Source organism: Synchiropus splendidus, chromosome 2 (assembly GCF_027744825.2).
Source record: "Synchiropus splendidus isolate RoL2022-P1 chromosome 2, RoL_Sspl_1.0, whole genome shotgun sequence".
In the NCBI taxonomy this organism is placed as follows: Eukaryota; Metazoa; Chordata; class Actinopteri; order Syngnathiformes; family Callionymidae; genus Synchiropus; species Synchiropus splendidus.
The window spans coordinates 24,322,113-24,346,047 of NC_071335.1; the positions used below are offsets into that span (position 1 = coordinate 24,322,113).

The window sequence follows — 23,935 nt, forward strand, 5'->3', positions numbered from 1 at the left end:
CTGCTGTGAGGAGGAAATACAATTCCCATCAGCTAGTGAGAAAATATTTTCATTTTCAGACCTCTTATTGAGTGCAAACTTTGGGGAATAGTTTTATGGCATGTGAACAGGAAGGGTTGAATTGTACACCAAAGTAACAATGAGGTGGTGCTTTGCTTTTGCCTTTTTCTGGAGTTAAAATTAACTTTTCACAGATGGACGTCCGCAGAAATACTGAGGTGGCATATACAACTTGCTTTTTATCCTTGAGATTTCAAGTGACTTAAGACGTCTGTTGTGTCAATGCAGGTTTGTTTCCCTCCAGCAAATAAATGCAGCCTGTGGCGGCTTTTGTGAGCTGATCAAATATGAAGAAGGATGGCCAGGGATCACTGACACACATGAGCAGCAAAGGCTTGAGAATGGGGCTCTACTCATACAATTAACTTCAAATGACATTCAAGTAATTTCTCTGTTTTTTACTAAAGTAAAACCTTAAAAAAATCCTGACTAGCTGATAAACCTTCCCCTTTCCTGTCCATCAACATGTCAAAGAGTCAGTACAAATCTTTCTATGTACAAAACCAACAGAAAAAATATATATAAAATGAGAAAACCATAAAAACAAACAAAAAAAGAGATAGAAATCCTTCCTAAGTAAAGGGCCAAAATCACCTGTAGCGTCGCTATCCGAGATAAGCCACATTTATGCACATATATTCATGAGCTAAATGGTCATGCTAGCACCTAAATGTAGGGGGAAATGTCAAGGAACATTACAACTGTATTTATTGTAGTATTTTGTACATGCTTCCACTGAGTCATATTGTTAATTTTATTACTTGTATTTTATTTTAATTAAATACTTCCATAAATTAAATAATCTTTACAATAACATTAATAAATGTATTCATAACGAAGTTTAAGTTGGCATTGATGGCGGCATAATTCCACTAAAATCATGAATAACTGTGATCAATAATCACCATTAGAACATCAAACAAAATGATTGCAATGGAGAATGATGAATGATGAACGAAGAATGGCTGCTGATGTCGATTGGAGAAAAGAAATGACTGAGTATAATTAAATAGTTTTGAAGGGTTGGGTGGATCATTTTAGTTCGTAGCTTGCAACCCGAGAATCAAAGATTCCTGTTGTTTTGTATTTGATGAGCTAACAACGTCCAGATTTGAAGCTAGAGATTTGTTTACGATATGAATGTCGTGGTACCTGCTGTTGCCATGACAACCATAAAGTGGACTTTGAGGTAAAAACAGATCAAGCTTTGCTGAAAAGGTCAGATGTCCTTACAGATTACCACTTCAGATTTCCAGTCAAATAAAGGACCAGTTTAATAAATCAGCAACTCGAGTTTAAGTCTACGCACAAGCCAGTGTCTCCATCACAAGACGTTTGCACAAGCAGGACTCAAAAGGAAAAGGGGGCACCAAACAAATTCAAATCATATGCAGGTTTACATCCCCATTTTTTTTCTCTGCTTGTTCTTTCACGGAGTGCCAGATGTTTCTCCTATGCCCGCATACCTCGGGCTCTGGTGCGAAGCCGTACCACCTGACCTTCACAGTAATTGACCAAAAATATTGATGTAATGGCACAGGACTGATTGTGATTTATTAAAAGAGCGCTGCACTCCAAGGCCTGGTGCCAATGGCTGCCTGCGCCCATCGGCAGCCATTAGGAAAACCATCAATAGCACAGCGGCATAAAAGGCTGGTAATGGGAGACTTTAGCTGGCCGAGGAACGTGGAACTCAATCTCCATAGTAAATAGCCTTGTGCTGCTTGAGTACCGGCAGCTTAAGCACAGAAAGACAAACCGGGAAAAAAAAAGAGGAGAAATAGACCACATCTTGATGCAGGAGTGAAGGAAAACAAAAGAAGCCAGATATAGACTTCAGATCCACTAGGAAACTAGCTCCGGCCAGACGAGTCTCCGGGGAGGCGGTTCAGTCTAACAAGCGTGAGGCAGCAGCCGTGTCTGCAGCTCTCTGTTACACACTAGCAGCACAAACAGCCATCATTAGGTGGAGCTGCACTGGCTTTTCCTGCCTATTTGTCCAAACAAACACAGAATCCTCTCCTTCTTAACGGGTGCAGTTGAAATGACCTTCATCTGCCTCCCGAGTCAATGCATCATTCCAACCACATCTGACACCTTCACCTTTTCAAAATGTATTTAATCCAAGGATTGAGGGATGAGACGAATTATGATGAGATTAACGTCATCATAATGGCTGTAATACACTTCATGACTGAGAAAAATTAAGTTTAAGAGGCAACAGTACAATTCTGGACACATTATATACATATTACCGTGAATTTTAAATTGATGTGTTTAACCCTCTACTGCATGACGTTTTAATTACAGGGGAAAACACATTTCACCCTATTTGAAGGTCCTTATAAGATGTAATACAAAAATCTATACATGATTAGGGACACCCTTTAAAGAAACCTTTATTAATAGAAAATAAATAAATAAATATTGATCGCTTGAGTTTGACACACTTTAACTGAAACGTTTTTGAGTTATGGAAAGAGATGAGTTCAAACATCAAACAAGGATTTTAAAAAGAGGACAAATTGATTCTGGCGACCCAAGTGTCGATGTCACCATAAAGTTGACAAGACAAAAACAGGCAAACAGAGTAGACGCACAAAGGTATTGGACAAGAAAATCATAAGTTCATCATCACTGACCCGATCAAAAAGAAAAAGGAAAACCTGATCAACCATTTGATACACACCACAATTGGTGCGTCGAATTGAAGCAGCATTCAAACGTGTGAAGCGATATAATCTTTTGGTGGATCCACTGATTATTGATGGCATCATGAGCCCATATCTGGACTTACCTTAGCGATGAACCTCCCCAAGCGCCATGTTTGTCAGTCAAAATGTTGACTATCTTTTGGATCAGCTGAGTGGCGGTCACATGGTCACGATACTTGGCTGCACGGATGAGGTGATCGCACATTTTCTCCTCGTCTCGCTTCTCGGCTGCGTACTGGGCACAGTTGGACTGAATGAGCGAAGCACATTGACAAAAAGCAAATCAAAGCATTTTTATCAGACTTGACTTTCTCACAAGAACACAACATGTCACAGCTGAACAGTGGGCTTCACATTCTGCTAATATCAGTGACAAAGCAAAACATCCATTTCTTCCACACACAGAAACTCCACCGCCAGTGAAACCAAATGAAAAGCCACAGGGTCATTTTCGTCCTGATGTCATGTTGATTAATAACACTGGACACGTATTTACTAAAGCCCTCCGGCGCAACAAACCACACGATACCTTGAATGGAAAGGGAGGACATTTTTCTATGTCGGAATTTGTTATCATAATGGGCCTTTGAACTCTGTAGAAACGCTAAAACACCTTCTGAAAATAGCGGTGGTAATTTGAAACACTGGTTTTCTTCTCGGAACCAATTTCACTTGCAAAGTAGGTTTGGACCTGCAGGCTCGTGCTGGAAGTTCTGTCTCGAGGTGGGGAAGGAAGCATTGTGTTTCACCCCAGATACTTGAGGATGCAGATTTACCAGGTGTTCATGCTTTATTTATTCAACTAAATGAAGTAAAAGAAAAGGTCAACATCAGGGGTTGGATGTGGTTGGGTTCCAGGTTCCTTTGACAGAATTGAGGTCTGATAGCTTGTGTGTAGCGGTATTTTCCAATAACTTGAGCAAAGTTCCTTTAATTTTACGTAACATATTTAAGCGTTTTAACTCATTTTACTGGATCAATCTTTTTGTGAAGATCCTCAAACAAAAGACAAGAACATTTATTCCTCCAAAAATGTAGTCAACTACAAAATTAAAAATTGATGCCAATATTGACAAAAAAAAAAAAACGAATGAACGTATAAAGCCTTTTGGATGCTTATAGTTTGATGCATCTCTGTGGATCCCCACAGCAACGATAAGGAGTATGATACAAAAAGGTATCACTGTTTAAAGGTTATATTATTGGTCATTTTTGCACAATAATTCCAGCAATGCATGTGATCTTATTTAACACGTCAAGCACTTTTAAAGAAAGTCTGTTGTGTTATGAGACATCAATGAACAATTTGATTCAGGTTTTTTATTACTTTATCTTATTTGGAGTCTTCAAAATAAAAAACAAATTGTTGCATTATCAACATTGAAAATGTACTACTTGCAAAAAAAAAGTAGAAGGTAGAAAAATAAATAACAGAGTCAGGAGGACGAGTGAAGTCGTATGAAAAGGGTAGTATTTGGGATCAGTCATCAAAAACAATGCCAGATGACGGCAGGGGGACAAGAAGGAGACGATGTCAGGACAGATCTGAGACTAAAGAGTGTAGTCAAAGGGAAGATGTGTTGGAGAGTAGTAGGCCCTGCCATGATGTATGGCGAAGATACCATGTAAAAGGAACCAAAGAAAACATCCAATGAGGAACATCAATGTGGTAAATGAGGACAAGAAGCAGACAGGTGTCAACAGATGATGACAGGTTCAAGCCGACTTGCTGTGGCAAGCATTGATGGAAGTTTAGAGGGGTCATTATTAAAGTAGACAGGTTTAAACTCTCAAGCGTGTGCAAATGCTTCATCACCTGACAGTGAAATTTACACCTGAACCCTCCACTATGTAATGCGTTTTTCTTCCTCCTCCAAGCCAAGGGTGACGCAGACCAACCCCTGAAATAACAACCAGGAAATCGAAAGGCAGAACCAAGCGCCATCAACAAGCATAGGCAGGGTTTCTCAGACATGGAAAAGACGGGTCATTGTTACTTGTGAAGATCATTCCACTGATGTGAAGTCAGAAAACTCACAAGAGCATTAAGAAGGACTTACAGTGTTATTATTAGGCTAAAATGAAAAAGTCTAACTTGGCGGCGTCCTCAGGAGCTGACGGTGTTGAACACAGAAACCATGGAGAGACACAAACAAACCTTCCCCGCCGTCTTTATGAAGGAATGTTGGGAAAACACAAGAACTACTTTTAAAGTGTCTCCCCCAGCTCATGAATAAAAACATAGCTCAAGGAATGCAGGAACGAGGACAGCAACCTTTGCAGAGCTCCTGCCAAGACAGAACACCGATGCCAGCCGGAGTGTTATGACTTACGACAGTGTAATCATTGGCAGCACCCTCTATTACCGGCCTCGGCTGACAGGGTCGGGGCTGCGTGGGTACTTGCTTCGTCAGAGGAGACGTTTTCGGTGAAAATATTGTAATAACGGCTGGCATTAATCGAGTAAATTACGCCGAGTCGTGTCCAACGCAATTCATCCAAGACTCATAAAAACAACTGTGGATTTGTGTTACAAGAAAATGGGCTGGCCAGGAAGTGTAATCATCCCCGAACCAATAAATCGCAAACAAATGTGGACTAGCAGGTGACCACCAGGGTACTTTAAATTTAATTACATATGATCGGAAAAATTATAAACTCCAAGCCAACCATTTTTCTCAAACCCACGAGTCAAACCTGGCGGCTAAATCTGGCTCAACAAGTCACTTCATTCGGCCTAGAAGACCTTCAAATGCAACTCTTTGGAAATCTCTTTGGCTTTCTGAATTTCCTGGCAGGGTTTGCCACCGCATATCCACCTATCTTGATCATCCTGCCTAGACCCACCCATATATGGATGTATCAAAAACAATGGCAATGTTGATCTTGCGCTGAAGCATTTTAGCTCTGCTGAAAGGTTAAATTCCGCGTCTGCTTGCTAGCTCAGCCCCTTACAATCTCGGGTTAACTTTTCATACAAGTCAAAACAAACATAAAACATGGCGGACATGACTAGCAACAATGGAAGCAAAAATCTTTCTGCAAACTTAACTGGTGTCATTTGTGTCTATCAGTGGGAGCGTGACAAATCTTATCCACTGTAGGCAGCAGAGTAGTAAACTTCTGTTTGAGGAGACCATAAAACTGCCTGATGTTGCTCCAGCAGCCTCAAAACCTCCAGCCTCCAAATCTTTCTCAAAACAATGCTCCTTGCAAGCCATTGTTCGCAGCATCGTGCGGCATTCATTCACACTCGCAATAACAGGAATAAAGTAAGGCTATTATTGTTTTTCAATTTATTCTAACACTTCCTCTAACTTTGAGGGAAGGTTTTGAACGTCATTAAATTAGGGGTTATTATGCAGTTCTTACTCACAAAAATATCATGGTTTTTTACACTAATCCTACAGTTCATCAACGCTGGCCTCACAACTGTCCTGTTGCACTACTCTTCTGTCACAGATCAGCAGTCTACTCCAGCCATTCCATCTTGCCAGCACTCAACTCTTCAGCTCTGTCCAATCAAACCAAAAACTATTTCACCTCAAAAGCACGTTGAAATTCATGAAGATCCCAGAGATGGTGGACTTGAACATTTATCCAGCTTGAATGACAACATGTACAAGGCCAAGCCTGAGCTCTAGCTTCACCCTGGGTGATCAGTGAATCAGTCGTGCGTTATGACAACTATTACATGGCCTGGATATTTTGACAGGGTTTCCTGCAGCACTGTATCGTATCGGAAAAAAAAACCTCCCTTCCTTCACTACGTTTTCCCCAAACCAAAAAAGAATTGCCACCTCACAAAAACGTAAAGAGACGTTGATGTAATTGGAAACCTTAAAATCACACCTTCAGCAACTCTTTTGTCAACCGACAGGAAGCTAAAATCATCTCGCAGCGCTCATCTTTATGTAACTATAAATGTAAAAAACTTCCAGTCAAAAACTACCAGGGCATAGGTATCATTTCTCTGAGGGATATAATTGTAGTATTAGAAAGAGACAACAGATTTCCCAGCGGTTGTGCTCTAACAGTGTGTCTTATCTAATGTTCTAGTTGTTGTCAGCTGATGTCTCCAATTCCCCCCCTTCTTCCATCTCGACGGTTAAGAGGGTTAACCAGCATAATGGGCCGAAGGATGGAGGCTCATTATAGGATACCAGCCCCATGTTTATCAATTAGAGTGACAGAGGAGTGCTGGTGTTGGTGCCACAGTGAAGCTCAACATGCCAGCTGACAAAAAAAACAGTGTCTGGGTTCAGTCCTAGAATAGGGATGAAGGAACCAAACCAGCAGAGATGTTATTAAAAGACTTGATTTGCAATCTCTAGACATTTGTGGCACATTGGGGTTTCAAAGCCAGGCGATCGCTCCGGGAGAATCTCCAATTTCTCACATACGTTGACAAGTCCTCCCTGAGGGTTTCATTTACAAACGGGCAGAGAAACTGTCCGGCCGAAAGCGAGACAAAAGACATGTCCTTGTCTAGCATCAAAGAATGCAAATACACTACAAGTAAAATCCTCCAGGAACACAATAGGAGTCTAAAGAGACAAGAGGATGAAATGAGAAAGGGAGGACGTTGGGGGTCGCAAAACACAAGTAGATGCCGAACCGGTCCTCCAATTGGTTTCAAAGAGATTCTCTTGCACTTGATCTCTTGCCCTCGAGTTTTCAAATTGCAACATAAAATGTCACCAGGGGAATTCAGACAATGGGCTTGTGGAAGAAACAGGGTGAAGGCAGGAGGTGGGGGAGAAAAATGAGGGCTTAAAAGTACAATGGCGAACAAAAGTCACCAAATGACAATGGCTGACAGCCACTTCAATCCTGAAATGATGCCTCTGTCATGTCGCGCTCTGGAGTATTGATTTTTTTTCCTTCTTGTTCTTGGAGGGCAGGAGGAGGAAAATAATCTAATTCAGTTGAAGGGGATCCCACAGCAAGAAAGGGCTATTGCTAGTCACCATCAAGGTTAACACAGGCACTACACTAATCATGGGATCTGGCTTGTGCTCCTGTTCGCCCTTGTGCTCCACTAACAATGTCTACAGTCGATCTTCAATGGACCGGTCATAATGTTTACTTGGCAGACTGTTCATCCCTGAAACCCCGAATTCTCCGGCTTCAATTTTTCTCCTTTGCTGCCAAGAACTTTAAAAGGTCAAGTCTGCTTTTTGGACCAAAGAATATTGGTGGAGTTTTTGACCAAAGATGGGACACATGGAAGTGAATACATAAAATAAACAGCTAGTATTTGACTACTAAATTGCCATTACAGTGAAAGAAAAAGCTAATTTTGGTACTAAGGATCTTTGCGATACATCAGACAATATAAATCCTATATTCCATCTTCCATTGAATTCTCTTCCATTCCATCTGCATTGGTTCATTTTGAATTCAAATTGAATTTTGAGCCAATGTCTTCTGTCTCTTCCGGTATTTTGCGCTAGCAGTTGCCAGAGTAAGTCAGCCTCCTCCACAATGTTCGACCTTGATCATCCTGACCTATCGTCCTCAAGTCCTGACGTACCACACAAAACGCGAGTCTTCCTCTTCCCTTTTTCACCAGGTACATCCAACTCTAGCATTATTTGTCCATCATGTCTTCCGCCTTTCCTTTCCACACATCCAAACCATCCCAAACTTTATCTCCAAACTTCTCCACATGCGTTGCCTCTCAGTTAAATCCCTTTGTGATCGTGTTCTTTCCAGTCAAAATGTAGTGAAGTAGAGTCTCATGAAATGTGTTAAAGGCCTTTACAATATTGACTCTCTGTCGGTGGAAAAGGAACAAACATATATGACAAAATACTAAATGACACTAGTGGAAAGTAGCCGAAAGGAACACGTTGTCAGTAGATGATCTGGTGTGGATATGACATTAGATATTTTATGTGAGAAATAAAGGCTCAAGCACCTCAACTTGAACCAAAAGCTCAATTATCCTGAACAGTTCACATGTACTTTATCGGTAATCTGAGCCTCAAGTCGGTTCACATCCACATCATAAAGGTGACCTCACTACCGGTACAGTAAATTGCGAGCATTCCTCTATTGGAGGCGGTTGAGTTTCCACAGACAAGCGCCGCGGCAACATAATGCAAGGAGCGTCAGCTCAATGTTAATGTCATTAACATGGGGGAGAAGGATGGGATCATTTTACAAGCTCAGCAGAGAGAAGACAAAGACGCCAGGCACTAATTAGCCGCTATCGTCTGCCTTTCTGTGGATCTCACGTAGTCAATTCAATTACTCCGTAGCAGCGAGTGAATCAGGGCGGCGTATAAGAGGGACTCGGGAAGGGGCGAGACGGAATAAAAATGACGAGGGTCTCGCTCACTGCTCTCTATCTGGACCCTGTTATCTGGCCTCGTGGCTCGAGTCCACCACATATCATCCCTAATGAACATCCAGAGGAAAAGCAGGGAGTTCGATTTCTCTCCCTCTTTTCTCCTATCTCTAGTCCTCTCCCTCCTTCCTGCACCTCCACCAGATATTAGAGTCTATCATTCTCTGTACTGGGCGGCAGCATCCGATCTGAAGATTTCCTTCGCATTAAGGATCCTATTAGATAGAGAACCCTAAAAGGTAATTGGATTTCCCGCTAGTTATCTTCATCTCTGTTTCACCCTGAGCCCACGGTAATAACTTACTCTCACAACCAAAGATAACTCAATTCTGTCCCGTAGAGAGCGACTGGGAGCACCAGGGAGAGAGAAAGCATATGTTACGTCTCACGAGATGGCACTTCATCTAGAGATAGATATGCTATCTGGCCTTAGAACAAAAACAAAAAATATATTACTTTTTATGTATTAAGCATTTTAAATTTGAAGCAGCAGTTCCAACGTTTCTAAACGTTATCAGTGCGGAGTCACCACTGGATGATAAGGGACGACTTCTTTCCAAGTCGAAATGCCAAGGGCCACTATTTTCTTCACTATACGATAAAAGGGAAATAATTAAACAACAATGGTGAAAAAAAAACGGAAGACTGTTTTGAAACCTGCCATTTCGACCCTCAAGGGGAATGTTTCATTGCCCTGTTATTTTTATTGTAGCGCTGCAAAATGAAACCGTTGGCTTCAGATGGCTCGAGCCGAGCCGGGATGGAGGCAAAAATCAATACAGCAATATCGGAGCAAGACTTATCAAGGGTTCACTTCTTTTCAGAGGTCACTCAGGAGCAACTGCAGTTAAGAGACTGAATTCAATTGTGAAACATAGTTTGAGACCAAATAGAAGGCAGAGACTCTGATTTCTGATAGCAGAAAAATGGAGGCAATACTCAGAGATGAGTTTATGTTCATTCCGAGGGTAAATACTGCTCATTACTATATCAAGAACAGAATGAAATTTTGTTAGTGAATAGAGACTATATAACATTTCTGCTATTGTCAAGGTCATCAAGTCATTCTACAAATCAAACACATTTAATAAGCATAATAAGAATGTAGTGCTTATTTTCATTTTTGTTCTGAAAAACCACAAACTGTTTTAATTCTATTTAATTTTGCATGACTATATAGACACATGGTCAGATGCAATAAAAGTCTGCCCATTTGTCACCCTGTGCCATTTTACTTTACTAGATTTTGTGAATTAATGTAATTCAAGTTACAAAAAAGACTTGTTGAAATTGCATGTTATGACACTTCTGTTCAGAATCTACAACGCAAATGTGTCAAACTGAAGCTCTGTCGGCAATATCCGAAAAAACTTGGAAGTGTTAATGTTAAAAGGATCCCAAAATTAGCAGAAAGGTTAATGAAGAAATGAAATGTATAAAACATACTTCCATTACAAAAAGAGTCTCCAGAAGTCAGTATAAAAAAATACAAAGGTGAAAGTATAGGAGTAAAACATAAATCAGATGGTGGAAAAGTATCCAAACATATTCACGGAAAACCCTTGGCATAAAGGACTATGGACAGTTCTGTGCCAAGTGCCTCAGGTATTCAATGTTTCGGAGGGACACGTATCAATAAAAACAACAGAAAATACATGGTGACGGGGCTGAAAACCACACTACCGCTTGAGAATAATTGAGTTTTAGAAGTTGAGCAGAGTTCCAAGTTTAAAATGAAAAACTAATGCCCGCGTTTTTGGGAAACTGGAGGTGGTCAGCACAGTACATGGCAAACAAGGACCATTAGAGATGGTGACACGCAGGTCTGCCAAGTGAGTCTGACACATAAATCAAGCTAACTTCTCATACTTCTGTTTTCACTCTGTTCCTTTTATAAAAACAATTGGGTTAAGGAGTAGGAGAAAATGATGCCCACTTGAAGGAGGAAAGGAACAGAGTGGCAACCTAATAAAAGAAGTTTAAAGCCTCCACCCGTTGGTGGACTTTCAAGTCTCCTGGGGGATTCTGCTGAAGTCAAATATGAGGGAGACCCTTCCTTGAACCTTAAAAAAGCATCACATTTTACTGCAAGTGGGGACAGAGGTCTAGGACTGGGGGGGTTACACACAGCCAGGACAGCACCTCTTGGTTCCATCTGCAGCTTTTAGTGCTGCCATGTTCCCCAGAAACAGGAGAGGGAGGGAAAGAAGAGAGGGGAAGATGCCATATTCCTGTCACGGGCGAAATACACCCTCAGGGGAAGTATAATGAACAGGATCCCGGCGAGACGGGAAATGAACAAGCAGAGATTTAAAAAACAGAGGCTGGTTATTTTATCGTGATTGGAGTACGAAAGATGCACGGCGAGGTGCCCCTGGGTCAGGACAGGAGCGGGACATGAATGGCAGCGCTTGTGCCGAGTGGGCGTAGCTCTGTTTCGGCGTGTCGAAGGATGAATTTGCACAGTGTTTAGATAGTAAGTAACAGTGCCAAGTGTAATCTAGACCTTCAAACGACTGGATTGTGTGTGAGAGTGACTGTGTCATTGTTTGTGTGTTCCTGATTAACACGGATATGTTTCCAAGGTAAACATTTATCCATCTAGGGTTTGCGGTGACGGACGGGCAAGTACGGAGCAGTCACTGGAACCTCTCGTCACATTTTGTTCTGAACTACGGCCTCTTTAAGAGCAGGGCGACAAACGGCGTATATGAAGAACTAATTCTTGTTTTTTCATCTGCAATACAAACTTCGAATTATATCACATCATACCTCAACTGGGACTACTTTTTGCAAGTTGTTTCACTCTGATTTAGTTTGTTTTCACTATCAGTCTGGACCAGGAGGAACTACTGGGAAGAAGCGTTTCCTCTTTTAAATCTCCTTCCATAACATAAAATTATTTATTTATTTGATAGTTATTTGTTGTCGTCTTTCATAGTCATTATGTTACTCCAGTTTCTGTGAACTAGGCTGTCAGACTGTTGAATTCGTGAACAGCCTTGTTGTTATTTTATTTTATTTTATTATTCATTTATTTTTGACTGCACGTTATTCCAAAACACTTTCCTAGTTACTGGGCTCCCCACTGACCATGGCAATAAATTTGATTCTGATTCTGATTCTGAACTGCTGTCTTGTGTTTTGTTGCAGTTATTGTTATTACAATATTACAATAAATAATATAAGATATCAATTTATTATGATATAGATATGCAGTAATTACTAAGTAATACACAAAACTGTGCACTTACAGTATATCTCCTTCAACATTAGTGCTCAAGCTGGTGTTGCATGAATAGATACAGTGTGGGAATGATCAGCATTCCAGGATGATTTACTTTGCTTGCATAAGAAAAAATAACATCAATGGTCGTGTTATGTTCGAGAACGACGGCAATTTGCAGAATCTTACCTCAAACTCTGCATGTTTGTGGATGTCTTCGGCTCTCTGTCGGCTGAGGATGAATTCGGCTTCGTTGGCGACGCGGACCAGGTGGTCCTTCATGGTGTGACTCAGGAGTCTGTAATGAGATAAAAGAACATTATGTAGCGTCATAACTTTTCTCTTTACGTTCACAGGAATAAACGCCAGATCATTTCTGTTCAATGCAGAAATGAAAGCAGTCACTATTATTATATTATTATCAATAACATTAATATTTCTGGAAATGTTCAGCCGATATTTGTCATAATTGTAAAACCATATTAATTTGAGCTCTAAAAGCAGGTGATGTAAGGAAGAAACAACCATGTAACATGCAGAAAACAAGCGTGAACAGTGTGCAGCAAATCTAATTTAGGGACACATCCTTTGCTCCCCAGCAGGGGTGCAAGCGCTAATTGATTTGTTAATGATATGCATCTGACAGGAGGGAGGATCTCCGGCCATGTTGCTACATATGTATTTAACAACCCTGCTGCTCTTATCAGCGCTGATGAAACAAGCATGTTGTGGGTGTGCACGTCGGGAACAAGTTCTCCGTGCAGCCCTAAAGGTCAGGACTGTGCAAAGTGGAACAATAACAGACGAGGGGCCGAAGAGGCGGGACGTGAGAGGGGTTCAGGGGCCAGCGGAGTGACGGTAACCTAAGCCTGCTGTTTCAGCGCAGGGCAGCAGGGGAGCGGAGGTGCAGGGGCCTCAACAGCTCGGTCCAAGCCGTGCTATCAATAACGCCGCTGCTGCGTCTTTTATGGTTCTCAGGATTCAGAGCACAGACTGAACTGTAAACTTCACTGAGTTTAGCTCTCATGTTGGAGCATTAATGTGCCACCAGTTAGAGTTTCAAGCCAAATTAGTGATGAAGACTGGCTTTATGGCTGCAGTTAGAGAGGAAAAAAAAGTGGAATACAATGAGTTACTCATTCAGACCGTCCCGTTTTGAAATGCAATTCCTCATAAGACAGTGGGAGCGGACATAAATTTCAACATAGGAACTCTTAAATGCATGAATAGCCATTTTTATATTTGACTTTAGTAATTGAGTTTGAAATCAAGTCTACAATCCTAAGTAAAAAAGGACGTCTAGTTAATCTCAATTTAGATGCAATTTAGACTGATTTCGGAAGGGACATATTTAAAAAAATAATCGTTTCAAAAATACTTTTTTTTTCATCAATTCTGGAATTGGCGGGATCAGCAGTCGAAAGAGAAACCAGCCATCAGAAACGGTCCCCATCACTCCTCTCCTATCAAGTCCCCGGGGTATGAGCTGGTATTGAGTGTAGCCTTGAACTCAAGGGTCCTCTGTCCTCACTCTCCCCATCTCCTCTTCACCCCCTTATCATCGATCGCTGTCCAGATTCTTGAACAGCCAACTCGTCACCAGGCTCTCCTAAGGGGCTGCGATTCATCCACCGGTGGTGAAATTGAAAAGTGGTTGCAGTTTTGAGGTGAGAACCATAATGAAGAAGTGCTGCAGAAAGTGTGAAGCAGATACGTACCGGCCCTCGTTCACCAGCTCGATAAAGGCGAGACCGGCGTTCTTCTGGATGGAGTTCTGCCATTCCTGCCAGCAAACACATTTAGAACACAATTATTTATACTAAGAAAACTAAGACAAAAAAAAACAGGCGCAATGCTTAAAGGGAATGGATGTATTTAAAAAGCAGAAATTGAAATTGCATTACATTGTGGGTGCACACAGTACTTTATGTGAATATGATGCATCTCATTGGTAATAAATACAGCCAGAAAAGTAATAACTAAAATGTTTTTTTCCTGAAAAAAAATGTAATGAATTATTATTATAATTAATAAAATGTTCTTTTTACTGTCACAAACTTGTCGGTGGCAACACCATCACACACCAAACCAAGATAAAGACCTAAAGACTTCTGAACCAAGGGGAGAGTTATGTGCTGAGGTTGGATTTATCACATGTATATACACAAATTCCTTCCTCTATTTGACTAATGTTATGGTTAGAAGTGTCAGTCCAAACAATCTGACCGCAGCCGCATGCGACTTTAAATCCTAAACTTGGAGGGACAACGAGAGTTGGGGAAAATCTCTGTCGCTGGCTCTAATGTTCTGTTCAACATTTCAACACCTTCAACGCAGCCGTCAAAAGAATAATAAAGCAACAAGGTTATGAGGCCTGTCTGAACCTCAGAGCGCCCCCCCCCATCCCCTCCGGTTCTTCCTCTCAGGGGAAATGAGGAAATATGCAGGGAAAAACCTGATGGTCCCTGCAACAGTCGATTTAGAAAATGATCAGACACACACTTGGGTCAATATATTTGAGGGGGTATTTGTTTATAAATATGTGTGTTAAGTGTTGCGGCTGCGGTCGAACTTGTTCTAAAGTAAACAATGATACCAGTGGAGCTGTGACACGGGATATGTGTACGCACGGTGAACGTGCACAAACTTTTCAAGCTCAGCTGTCAACATCTCGATCTGACAGAGGAAACTGTGTGTTTATGTAAAGACTGGCCTTTCAGTAAACTTAGAAAGCCCGGCGGGCCGAGAATATCAGCACGACGAGGAGGCAGGAAGGATGAATTTACAAGAATTCCTCAGATGGATCCAAAGACATTTACACCAATGACTTTTTTTTTTTTTAACCCATATACACTTTCCCTTTCAGGAGAGCAAATGAAAACTATCAAAACAGTGCAGGCACTTGGGCTGAGGTCTTACAAAGCTGTCTGTTAGGATGGCGTTGAAGTTACAGGCACTGAATACAGGGACGCACTGAACCATTCCATGATACTGTTGATGGTGTAACCTTTTTAGAAAATGAATGATTGTGCTTGGCCAGAATAGCTGAAGCAGTGACTGCCGGCCAAGAGTCTTGTTCTCGCAAGGTTTCTGCCTGGCAGAGGCGGTTTTTCCACACCACAGCTGCAATATCGCTGGCTCTTGGTGGGGCACTGTGGCTGCTATAATAGTAAAGTGGCACACAGCTTCGGTATTGTCAGCCCAATATTGACAGAACAACTGGAACTATGAATCATTATTTAAGCAAACCATCACGGAAAACCACTACTGGACTGTAGAGGACACTGTTGTGTCACTGTTTTGTGTTTGAAAAGTTACTTTAGTTTGTCTGCAAATGTGTAAATAAAAGGTTATAACAAGAGAAGAATGAGTTGATGAGGATATAGCTTGAGTTCGGGGCTAGAAAATGCGACAGGAGTTGCCTTGTCAATAGCAAAGATGGGAGTCGCATAGTAAAAGTCAGGCGACAACCTCACACACAAAAGAGGTAGCAGGGGTCATAACTTTGTTTTCTGGCAACAGTTTTATTTGCCCAATAATCAGGAAAACCCCACACCTGCGCCTCTTCAATATTAATGGCCCCAACCTCAACCTCACCTCATAACTGCTCTGGATCACACCATATTTAGATTGGATATTTCAACTAACTCCAAATAAAGTCTGAGAAAAGTGCATGTGGGGCACTAAGCAGTTTTGGAGCAGAGCTGCATTTTTTTTTTTTTTTTTTTTGCGGCCACGTCTTCAGTGCTGGAAGGAAGTGTGCGAGAGAAGCCTGTGGGCCTTCTAGGCTGCAGTTGAGGGCAGTCTGTGGCTGCGGTGTTATTCCGGAGCAGGCAGAGCTGTGTGAGCTCCAAATAAAACGCCACCGGAAGTAAAGCACTAAATAAAGAGCTTTTCTCCAGAGTCATCAAATTACTATTATGTCATGACGTAAAGACACTGGGGAGGAATTTAAGCTTTTTCATTTCACTAGTTAATTTCTGTTTGTGGTTTGTCGCAGCTATCAATGAGGCAAATCCCACATTGAACAAATTTATTTGGGTCATAACTGGCAGAAGGTGGAAAAAGTAAATATCTCAATCCTCAGAAAGCTTTTTTGAGAAAATTATTTCAAGGAAATTTAGAGGAAATGCTCAGAAACCTTGACAAGTAACATAAAACACAAAGGAATGTGCAGCGCTGCTTCTTCGTCTGCCCATTAATTTATTTATTACTGCAGTGGGCAGACCCTCAAGGTTAGTACATGAGAGTTATATTTCCTCACATCGACCACACAAGTTCCACTAAAGCCCCATCAGCATTTTACAGACAAAGACAACTGTGATAGCAAGACGAATGGTTTCATTCAGAGTTAGAAAAAAAAAAAAGCAATGACCCTAAACTATGAAGCATCCACAGCGTCAAAAAGGAAATGTGGACAGGTCAATGATAGAATATTGGATTTTGGCTGCCCTGGTCAGCGGTGTCACGGCTTTTATGGCTGAGATAGGGGCCATGACCACAGACGCTCTGATGAGTGGATACAAGCAGCCATTTGTGACCTCTCACCTTTAACCTGACCTCGGGACAGATGATAGGATCCCAGAGAGAAGCGGGTCCCTGATACCGGTCTGAAATGGCGCAGAAATTCTGCCCAAATTTTGTGGCCGTGAGTGAAAGTTTTGGCCAAGTCGTGTTTGGATGTGAAGTCGGTGAGACAGCTCTGTTTGTTCTGCGTTCCATGTCGATGGCAGCGAGTCTAAACACACATGCCATGCACTTCCGTCATTACAGCTGATTATCCATAATCAACATCTAAATATACCACTACCACCATTGACGGAAAACAGACCTCCAGAGGAAAGACAGCAGTTAAACATCAGGCCCGCCAAAACCTGTCCACGCGGCAGACGAAAACATGAATCCAGCAACACTGAAATAATAAATAACTGGTGGTGTTTTCTCAAACAATTTAAGTGTATGTTGATTTAATTTTTTTCACTTTCAACAATACAATCACTCATGTCAAATTTCATGGCTTTAAATATAAATGTAAAATATGTTTACATATGTATATGTTCATGCTATGTCACAGACTGTTAAATATTATTCCTAAACTCAAAAATCCAAGAGCTGAAGGATATTTTATAAGTGAATCACATTCTATGTTAAACAAAATGCGTCACACTTTTTAATGCTGAATATCGCAGAGCTTTTTCTCTCTTTTGAAATGAAAGATATGAAGGAGGAGGAAACAGTAGATTGTACTTAAGTGACCTGAGAAGGTACGTAACCAGATATCAACAACAGAGAGCAAAGAGAACAGCACAACATTGGCTGCTGAAAACTGTCAAACATGTCATTCATCTTCAACCTCTCAGTTTAATACAGATGTTTGGTTGCTTGTTCGTGCTGCTGCGCATTAAGTGTGTGAATAATATGTGTGTAAACACACAGTGGAGCTTCTAACCCGGGCTTTTACAGTCCACATGGAGCGATGGTGTCTGCTTAAAGAAAAACAGACACTCACGTCCGTGTTTGCGCGATCAAATTCACAACTGAATGAATATTTACAGATGTCTAAATATTTAAACTGCCGGCTTTTCCGAGGGTTTTGATGGACTCGCAGGTTTGCCGCCAACGGTGCAGGAAACAGGATTCTAGCACAAACAGAGAACCCAAACCATGTCACAATATTTGAATCGTTCGTGATGTCAGAGTGATAAATAATCACGGCACAGATTTTTGATTTTTCCTTTTTTTCATCTTCATCTCTGTGCTTCATTTAAATCAACACTGCTGTTATTTAGAGAAAGAAGAGTTAAGAAATCGAAATAGCAAATCAATAAATAAAATAAAGCAAAAAAAAAAATCAAACATATATTCTGAGGGAAAATAACTAATGAAGGAAGATAAAATATTATATATTATTTTGACAGTATATTTTTACTGATTCCAGAAGTTGTTGCATTCAAATGAGAATAATATTTAATAATAACACAATAATATTTGGGTGAGTCTGAATCATCTGTTGATCAATGAATGAGTGAGTTGGTCAGTAGATGGAGCCACACTGATCTACAGGAAAAGGTCATGGAAAAATTGGCACATGAAATAATGTGACTTACCAGAAATCATGGCAAGGGAGTCTCCAGTAGGGCATAATAACCTCTGACCTTAAAACCCCTGGCTACATTTTGGTACAGTTTGGGTTTGACATTTACTGTACATTGTTAAATTCACCAATGAAGCATAGGAATTCGTTTTGGTTTAAACTTTGCTAAAAACACCTCCCACATTTTGCAGTGAGCGTAGAACCCTTCAGTAGTTATCTGAGGGCGCACGTGTAAACTCATTTCTGTTCCTGATCTTGGGAAAGAGCAACCAGGTCAAGATGTTATCAGCGGGGGAGCTGAGAAGATAGCGGGGAGGGGCACGTACAGGAAAACCTTCCAAGGTCTTATATTCTGAAACCTGCCAAGTTAGAGAACGCTACTTTAACAGGCCTCTTCGGGTCCCAGTGGGAATGATAATTTTTTTTAAAACGTGATTATACGCTGCCTATAAATTACCAACCCTTACGGCCATTGAGACCATCCAGTCCAAAGCTACTTGAAACCAGCACAGTGAAAACCGCTGGGAGCGATATTAAAACCCACTTGGTTTTAAAGGAGTCTCTCGTCAGATTCTCCCATCTCAGCTGGACTTCCTTTCCTGTCAGGAAGCCCTCCTTGACCCCCGACTCCACCGGCACAACAGAGTCGCTGCCCCCCTCTGACTGCATAGTTGGCAACGTTTCGGAGTCTGCAGAATTAAGTGCCAGTTGGTGTTGCTGTGTTTTCTCTACATCTCACAGGAGAGTAGCTTTTCAAAGAACATCCAGCATGATGTTCTCCTCTGAACTCTAGAGCCATGTCGGGGGGCGCTGAGCCGCATGGCACGGCTGTAAAGGTGCAGTGGGGCAGAGCACGGGGGGAATGGAGGGGAAAAATAACACTTTGATTTGCACTGATCTTGAACCCTATGTGCCTGTTTTACGGCACAGTTGGGTGTGAGTCTGACTGAGACAAAAGTAATGGGGAAAGTATTTTGTCTCTTGGTCTCATTACATTCCTTTCTCTCCTCTGTCTTCCCTCCAGATGCTCTGTGTGCAATTTGCACAAACATGAAGGAAAATATTGTGACTTATGTACCGTAATGCTGTCTATTTTTCCCTTCATGATTATAAAATGAAAATGTACAGCGTATATTAAGGAGCTCCCACCTTGGAGGACCTCTGCTTCTCTGCGAGGCGAATAAAAATCCCTAAAAATGTTGCTTGTGGCATGCTAATAACAACAGAGCTAACATAACTTCACAAGATCTCAGACTACATCAATAGACAGTAAAAACTGCTAGTGAAGGGGAAGGTTCAAGTTAAGATTCAATTGAGTTGCGCTATAAAATATTTTAAAGTGCTCAAGTCATATTTAGAAATTAAGCTTCCTGTGTGAGCAAAATATTTCAGAGAGAAATAGAGTTCATATCTTCTAAACAGAGGGGGAAATAATCTGGGTCGGCTCAGTTATTTTGGAAACGCTCATATATGGGTAGCTACCTGAGATGTACCGTACCAACCCACACCACTCGGTGGAAACACACCATCATGGGTAATGGTGGGTCTAAAGCCATCACTTGAGAGCCACTAAAAACACTCATTTAAGACACATTTTCAAGCACAAACGCAGATCATGCCATTCATCTACGAAAGCAGCAAGACAGTTATTTTATTTCTCATTACATTATAGCAAATCTGAGTTCGGAAATTACTTGTTCCTCACAGCAGGGGCTAAGTTTTCTGTGAGACTCGTCATAAGATGCAGGTCAAAAGGTCAGGGGTCGTATAAAGTCTTTGTCTCATTAGAACTGAAAAATATTTTTTTTGAACTCCAGATACAAATTTGATAATTATATACACGATCAATGGAAAAAGAAAAACGCTCCAAGCCAATTCAGTCCCAGCACATTCTCTCTCTTCTTTCCTTCATAGCGATTTGATCAATGGCGGAGGGATGGATGGGCTGACGGAGGGGTCGGACAGTAATGGCTGATCTACAGGACACGAATGCAGCTACTGAGGAGATTTACGAGCCCTCGCCGTCGCTGGCTGTCCAGTAACCGATGAGATGATTTCTCAAAGCGCTGGACTGACGCAGCAAAGTGGTTCCTCTGGTTCCAGTGCATAATTTATCAATCAGATGTTTTGAGATAAAGCTGTGTACAGCGGATGGTTAGAAAACATGGAGAGAGGAGTGAGGAAGTGTCAGGTCAGTCAGTCAAGAAAGGCTTAGAAATCAGTGTTTTGATAACTGGAGATGAAATACTGACTGGATCAATTAGTTTAGTTTGAATATCCAGCAAATTCATTAAGGTGTACCATATTGTTACTACGGCCATCACTTTGCATAACATCATGTGGCTTCAAGTTTTGAGAGCGTGTTGTTTACATTTTCCACATGTATTTGTTAGTGTACAGTAACATGAGAAAGGACTAAAAGAGTACTGTGCACTCAAATGTTGAATATTGTCAGTCATTTTCAGATTTAATGAGAGATATCAGCTATATATATATATATAGCGGAAAAACATATATATTTTTTATTTATTTATTTATTTTTTTCCTAAAATGCACCATTCCTCATCTAAAAAGGTACCAGTGACTATGGAATAAGGCAACATGTCTCGCAAGTATGGCATCTTCAGCCACACTCAGTCATCTAACTAGTTACTTCACAGAACGTTAGAATGCATTCATTCGGCTTTATGAAGAACAATGTTAATTTTTATAATGCTTTACGACAAGGCTACGTTCCCATACCTGTGTGAGCAAAGTCATCAACTATAAAGCAAGTGGATCTCCCGCTGAGGGGAATCATTGTGAATCGTCATGGGGGATCGTTGTTGCCACCCTTTAGTCCGGTTTGCAAATCTTCTATGCACACATGAACACAACATGCACATTAACTTGTGAAATTAAAAATAAAACGTGCATGTTTGTTATCAAAATTAACATGACAGGGTTGGAAAAACGATGCAGCACATCCTCCTATTTGGCATTAACACGTCCCTTATATACAGCCTTTGTCAAGTGACTCACTGTAGTGAAAACACTCAGTGGCCACTACAGTATAAAGCCATTAATCCTCACTTTGAATATCCCAGCGGCTGCAGGGATCAATATAAAAGCGGAGAACAAGGCAGTGCGCCACCCAGACACTTTATGTCTGATCAAAATGGTCCTTTAATTGGGATCCCTGTTGTAGTGGTCCTGAAACGCTCCACTATCAAACAACGGTTTACAATTGTCCCCTCAATGCCAAGCTGATGTGGCTGCCAATGCAACTTTCATAGCCCGGCTGATTAAAAACTGCTCAGCAGTCCCTCGCCTCCTGACCCTTCACCTCGGCTCCACTCCATCTCTAAGCACAGGAAATTAATTAAAATTTCACAGCGATGCTATCGCATCTCTGGGATGAGGGTGCTTGGCTGGAGGGGGAGAGGAATCAATCAAAATCATCCCTGTCGCCTCCCCCGGGTCACCGGCTCGGATCACAAGATGGCCACTGAGAAACTTCCTGTGAGCAAATCAGAACTTCCTGTGCCAGAGGGCCCAACAAACTTTGCTAAATAAGGTCATCAATCATAGCACCGGCGAACACGCGCCACCCCACAAGGAGAACAAACACGCCGATGATTATGCGCCGCAACTTCGCCCAGAGGAAAGTCGGTCCCATTCCAGGTTTTCCCAAGCGGAAAGCAGCATATCGCCCTTTGCGCTGCAACCCCCCTTTACCCAACAATAAAATTACATTTGCATTAGCTGTGAGAGAATCTGGTTGGGTGATTTATTGAAGCAATCAACGCAGCACCGGCCAATGCCGTCACCCAAAGAGAAGATATTTGCGTGTGTTGCAGAGATTGGGGAGCGTGGCTGGTGGAAAAGAAAAAGCGCCGCGCTCGGGGAGCGAGGGGGAAGCGGGGAACGGGCTGTTCACTGGAGCAATCACAAAGATTCTGCCTTGGATTAGATTAGCATTAAACAACACCCTGACAGATATGACAAATAGGTGCATTAGAGCCTGTCATTCTTCTCGCTCTGGTTTTCTATCTAGCTTTCAGTCCTCGTTTGCTGTCGTCTGTAAGAGCTGGGAGTCTCCTCGCAGTGACCCACTAAATCTATGCACCATCACTGACACCAAAATGAATGTGCAATCTGACTCTATCACCTTTTTAGAGGAGAAGTGAATAATGGGAATTAAAGTGGAACAGAGGTTGAAAGGAGAAGGAGAGCTAGGAAGCAGGAGGATAACACACTCAGATGTCAATGAGAGTGCAAAAGCAGTTTTTATTTTTCAACATTCCGACTACGTTGGAGGCAATTTTAAAAAGATTTTCATTCAAGTTGAAACATTATAAAATAACACGCTATATATCAAAGCTAATATAATTGCAGAGAAATCCATTTAATTCCCGTATATACCAACTTTGGCGAAGATAATCCAGAGCATTACTGGTTTCCTGCATATTTCCTGTTCCCTCATTTTCAGCACTCAACCCACCCAAACTGAATTTTTGGCATCCATCTTTCATGTTTTGTTGCCAAGACATTCACCACTTTAAAAAGATCTTCCATTATTTATACTTAGGTTATTTGCTTTTCTACATAGTATTTAAGTAACAAAATTTGGGTTCTATTTTAGACTTGTTCTTTTCTGTCCTTCTTTTGGCTTGACGGTCCCTCGTGATAGCCCCATGAAAGGATGTGGCCCTGTAGGAAACGTAACTGCCTGAGTCTTTAGACTCAGGCATTTCATGACTTTCAAGATGCACCTGCATCTTCATGCTTCTGTGTATGTTGCTCCAACTGCCCGAATAAACCTTTTGCGCATCATCATTATTATTATTAAGAGATTCAAATACATGATTGTAGATTAGATTACAAAGGCGTACATTATTTTACACATGTAGAAATTGGGTAAATCAGTTTGAAACTCTGACAGTGCAGACGTAACAGTTCTCTAAAGATTCATAATAAATGAAAATGTGAAAATGTACCCAGTGGAATACAAAGTGAATAAATAGATCATTTATACTAGCGAATAGTGTCTTCCTGATGTAACCAAAGAGGTGCGAGGGGCTTTGTGTTTCTAATGCTAATCAGCCATCCTAGAGTGATCTATTGACAGCAGCCATCATTGATCCACCCACGCCTGCTTATGATCCCTGAATTAGTATTCATGAATCTGGCAGCAGCTAAATAAACTTGGCAACACAACACCCACAAGATGAGAGTGAAGCGAGGGATAATCAATGCAAAGCACCATCAAATCTACATTATCCCTCCTCATCAGTTCGGCCCGAGTCACCAGGGCCGCGCTCGGGTCAGAGGTGAGGCGGACAGGTCGTTCACCCTTGACCCTGAGTGCAATATTTGCAACAGAGGATGCCGTTTCTCTGGTTTCTCAACTGTTCTGGATGAATGTGGAAAGGTAAACAGGGCCGTGTGAGACCAAGATAAGTCTCTGGCTGTGGATTAAACGGCACTCAAGGTGAGACTGATAA

The 23,935-nt window shown here is 41.5% G+C and overlaps 1 protein-coding gene across 7 annotated transcripts in view; it reads right to left on the reverse strand.

Moving 5' to 3' along the window:
* Nucleotides 1-23,935, reverse strand: part of lrba (LPS responsive beige-like anchor protein) — a 160,710-nt gene that overhangs the window by 89,145 nt on the left and 47,630 nt on the right. For 6 of the 7 annotated variants that reach the window (XM_053855600.1, XM_053855599.1, XM_053855601.1 and 3 more), the window contains exons 34-36: nt 14,074-14,138; nt 12,545-12,653; nt 2,858-3,024 (exon numbers count right to left, since the gene is read on the reverse strand). In XM_053855600.1, the coding sequence (XP_053711575.1) occupies nt 2,858-3,024; nt 12,545-12,653; nt 14,074-14,138 (341 nt within the window). The remainder of the gene's footprint in view (nt 1-2,857; nt 3,025-12,544; nt 12,654-14,073; nt 14,139-23,935) is intronic. The other variant, XM_053855604.1, reaches the window with a different exon arrangement.